Here is a 4937-nt window from a genome sequence, read left to right on the forward strand (position 1 = left end):
AAAAAGGGGAAAGAAAGGGAAGAGAGGGAGAGGGAGAGGAGAGGAGAGAAGAAAAAAGAAAGAAAAAGAAAGAAAAAGAAAGAAAAAAAAGAAAAAAAAAGAAAAAGAAAGAAAAAGAAAGAAAAAAAGAAAAAAAGAAAAAAAATAAAGAAAAAGAAAGAAAAAGAAAAAAAAAAGAAAAAAAGAAAAAAAAGGGAGGAAGAGAGGATAGAAGAGGGGAGGGAGTGAGGGGGGAGGTAGGAGTATGATGATTAGTATTTTTGAAAAATTAATAAATAAAAAAAATGTAAAAAAAATAAAAAAAATAAAAAAAATAAAACAATTTTAAATATTTTAATTTTTTTAAAAATAATTTATATATTTTATTTTATTTTATATTAAACTTTAAAAAATAATATTAAAAAATTTATTTTTTTGTTTAAAATATTTATGGTTACAATGCAAGTGGAATATATACATGGGGTTAGGTAAACGGGCCATTCTTTTCAAATGGCCGTGCGTGGTGGCGTGTGGTGGCTCGTAGTGGCGTATCTCACGTGAAAATGATTTTGCTGTTTTTTTAGGAGAATTTTACTGTGTGGTTAGAGTTACTCGTGGGAAAGGAAAGAACTGTGAGCTGCTTAAGGATCCCCTAACTTAAATAAATTTACTTTAGAAGCAGCTAAGCAACACTTAGCAACACTTCGTAAAGTAGTATCCCGTAAACTGCCTAAGCCACCTCAACCTTTCGCCCATTTTGTATTTTGCCCATGCAAAGTCCATAACCAGCCCATGCATACGAAGGAATATCTTTTACCATAGCAGCTTAGGTACCGTGTAGATTGCGCCAACGAAGTCCTACGCATTCTAATAACGGAAAATAATTATTAACTGCCTGAATTGTCGCCATCTTTTCTTTTCTCTCTCCCCTCCCCTTTCCTTCATACCCTAGTCTATCGTTTTTTTAATTTCCTTTTCCATAATATGACCCCTTCGTCAACATCATTGTCGCCGCAGTCGTCGTTGTGGACTTGACTTTGATAGAAGCGCCTATATGTATCGGCGTTAAGTATCCTATCACATCTACATAAACCTGTAGACTTATAGGATCGAGGTGCATAATCCTATCAACATTTTATCTTGGCAATACGAATATCTCGATATTCTTGAGCGCGTTTTGCACGAGTCGCAAGATCAAAATGAAGCAACGAGAAGAGGATGTCGAGTCCCAAGCTCAGCTACTTTCTAAGGAGAGTCAGTCACCATCGAGCGAAGAATTTGACTACGACGAACCCGAAAACAGTCACCAAAATCAGTCATCACGCCGTAGACGTCGGATAGAACAGAATCCTTTATGGCGCCGTATCCAGTCGTTCACGTTACCTATCTGGGCGCCTTGTCGCAAATTCAGCCCTAAATACTACGTCTTCGCCATTGTCGTATCCTTACTCATCACGCTGTTCATCTTTAACCCCTATTCCCCGACAATACCTACCCAGCATCAGACAGACGTCGACGTGTCTCCCGGAACCCCAACAAGTACTATCGCATCCTCTACAAAAGCCGCAAAGCCCACCGAGAGTTCAACACCTGCATACAAACCACCAAAACTCGAGGCCAACGACAAATATTGCACCACATGGCCCGTGGGCGAAGATGGCCGATACGAACCCAAGGGAGCTAGCCGAGCCAACAAGATCAAGATAGATAGCATTGCTCCTAAAGGTGGATGGAAAAAAACCAGCGGGTATCAAAGTCATCGGTATGGTCTTTTATGGCCGTAAGAGATATGTGGACCTCTTGGATTGTTACCTCCAGCAGAATCTGGCATCGAATGGCGGCTACTTTGACGAGGTGTGGTTTATGGCCCACACCAAGGAAAAAGACGATGTTAGCTGGATAGAAGATCTTGTCCAAAAGACTCCCGGTTATAAGATTGTCGGCAAGGGAAAATGTGAAGGCGAAAAATATAAGTGCATGTGGACTTACGCCGTCGAGGACAAAACTATCTATGTCAAAATAGATGACGATATTGTGAGTAAACCCTTCCATCCAGCTGGATGGTATCAGGAGACTGAGACGAGTTTGTTGACTGACCTAATTATGCAGGTTTATATCCACCCCGACGCCATCCCTCAACTTGTCCATACTCGCATTGCCCTACCTCATCCGTATGCCATCTCGTCAAACCTAGTTAACAGTCCCGTCACGGGAATGGAGCAATATCACTACGGTGCGATCCACCCCTTTCTCCCGGACCCGAGCAGCAAGCCTTCGTTTCATGCTGCGGAGACGTGGCGCGCTTCCGAAAAGAAGAAATATCCTAAAGACCAACTGGTGGACGAATATAAGATCATGGACATGGAACCGTCGTACCGCGGCCACCCTTGGCTCCTTATATCTGACGACCACTATGACCTACTGAAAACACCCATGGGAAAATACGACCAGAACCGTGGTTCCGACCCAATTGCATTCGGTTTGGCGTGGAAGTCGTGGGCTATCGGCGCGCAGCAACAATATTCTCTCTTGTACAATCTTGAGCAGAATAAGATGCAACGCTATTTCTTCGGCCGAAATATCCGATACCCGGAAAGCGCTTTGGGACCCAATGCTTCCGCAGTAGTCTTCCCTAACGGGGACGGCCCCGGTGGTGAGCAGACATATGATACCGGGTACAACCGATACAACTTGAACTTCTGCGCCGTATGGGGTTCCGATATCAGGGATCAACTACCCATTGCCGACGATGACGAGCAAGATATCACTGCGGATATTCCTAGACGCATTGGACGGCCATTCGTAATCGACACCCGCTCCGTAGTAGGCCATTTTAGCTTCTTTACCCAGAAGGATGGTATCAATAAGAGCGATCTTCTAGATCGATGGCGAGCATTCGCGAACGAAGCGGTCTGCACCGCAAAAAACCAGAAGAAGCCGTGGGATCTGATGTGTCCGGACTTCAAAGCCGAGGGTGGTATGGGACGGTAGTAGAAGTTTCAACGAGGAATCGAAAAAAGGTCAAATCTAGCGGTGGTAATATTTCCTCACCTGATGTTCCATGACATTTTGCGTGGCGTTCCTGGGTTCTTGCATACGAAACGAGACCGGCCTGTTCCATACTGTACTATGAGACGTTTTAAGGGGAGCTGGTCGTCGTAAATGGGAATTGAATTGATGATGCGCTGCATTTGGGAGTTTTATACATACGGGAGGTCTCATGAGAGGACGGGAAGGCGTAGAAATATCGTGAAATCTTCGCATGCATGCGTTCCTCTTGTATATAGATGACTGACTACCTACCTAGGAGATAGGTTAGGTCATCTTGGTCACGCCGCGGATTAAATAAGTAAAATAACATTGTAAGAAATGTGTGTTTTTCAGTAGCCCTTTTTTTAAAAATCCCGCTCGGTGAAAAGAAGAGTATATAAAGTATTTAAATGTTGGTGGTACGCGCGTCCCGAGCTGTCGGACCCCATTCCTAAACCTTGTTGCGTTCGCTCGCAGGGGTGGATTTATGTAGGGGGCGTCGGTGGCATGATTGGAGGTTTAAGAAAGGGGAGGTCTAAGCGAGGAGAATTTATAGGTTATGGATTACGAATAGGAAGGTCTTGAGTAATAATTCCCGGCGCCGCGTCCGGGTTATATAAGTTAGGTCCATAGGTTGAGAGACATGATAGATGGAAAATTCGTCATGTAAGGACCCGGCGAACATATGCAAGGATAAAGCAAGTCGAGACGCCTATCGCTGTAGGTAGATAAGAGCGTTTGTTGTGTTCTCTTACAGCAAATAGGCCCTTGATGCGGCTCCGGGGGGGTGGGGTTCGTCGCACAGGATGGGTTGAGGTGCCGGATGGGGGTCCGAGGTTGGGGTGATTTAAGGTAGGTAGGTAGGTTAGGTAAGTAAGTATTTAAATGATAGGTCATGTTGCTTTGCATTTATTTATTTATTTTATGATTTAGGTATGTTTGCTACCAGTAGGGGCATTAGGAGGTAGTTAAATGGAGTGGACGGCGGTACCGGGTATCGCGGCATCTGTGACGAGGTTGAAGTAAAAATGGGTGCTTATGCCCAGCAATGAGGCTCAAAGTTAGGTAAGCATTTTTATACATAACTATAAGTGGTAGTTAGGTAGTAGTTGAGCCAAGAAGTAGAATGGCGAACTATTTATAGATAGATAAAGTCGAAAAAGAAAAATAGGCTTGAGATAAAGACGAAAAAAAGAAAAGAAAAGTTGGTCAAAATGACAAAATGGTCAGTATAGTAGTTGCGAAGTTGCTAAATAGCTCAAACATTATCCCGAGATAGATGCGAATGTATATATATGGTGAAGTATATCCAATAAATAGATGGTAGATGGTAAATTTGAGAGATGATCAGTTGAGCTAAATTGTAGTAGATGGCGGAATAGATTAACAGTGCTTTTGTTGCTACGGTATATGAGGTTTACTTGCTCGTTGGAATTTACATGTATGCTGCGCTGCGTACCTAGGTACCTAACCTTATAAGGCTCGTGCATCGGGTGTTTATTATTTTGCTTGCTCTGTTTGGTACTGCGGCGTGTAGTTATGAAAAATGCTGAAGCTATAAACTAGGTAGAGATTGAAAACAAAGCTTTAATAAGCTGTTGTTGCCGGCGGTTGTTTTTAAGAAGGCCTTGAATGTAGATCTCAAATATCTGTACTTTTCAATTTTTTTAATATGTTTTCTATTCTACCTTATACCTTACTCAAAGAGGTCAGCGGTTCTGGTAGGCGTAAGGTAGGGTACATTTGAATGCTAGATTATAAGGTACTTAACGGAATGGGAATAGACATGCATATACCTCGTGGGGCTTGTTTAAAAGACTCAAAGGTTTAGATAAATAGAATCGTATAATTAATACCTACCTAGGTAGCTCATCTGTTATAAATCAGGCGTAAAGATGTAAGCTTTTGCATTATGCAAGAGTGCTACC

At 42.6% G+C, this 4937-nt stretch overlaps 1 protein-coding gene across 1 annotated transcript; it reads left to right on the top strand.

Annotated features, from left to right (window-relative positions):
- Positions 1–1178: 1178 nt before the first annotated feature.
- Positions 1179–2970, top strand: GL218_09524 (putative mitochondrial-processing peptidase subunit alpha protein; the record flags this gene model as incomplete). Its single annotated transcript, XM_033586354.1, has 3 exons — positions 1179–1625; positions 1687–2013; positions 2089–2970. 3 exons carry the CDS (start codon positions 1179–1181, stop codon positions 2968–2970), a joined length of 1656 nt encoding a protein of 551 aa, XP_033436014.1.
- Between the last annotated feature and the right edge of the window lie 1967 nt (positions 2971–4937).

This window comes from Daldinia childiae, assembly GCF_008694065.1.
Source record: "Daldinia childiae strain JS-1345 chromosome Unknown Scaffold34, whole genome shotgun sequence".
NCBI lineage: Eukaryota > Fungi > Ascomycota > Sordariomycetes > Xylariales > Hypoxylaceae > Daldinia > Daldinia childiae.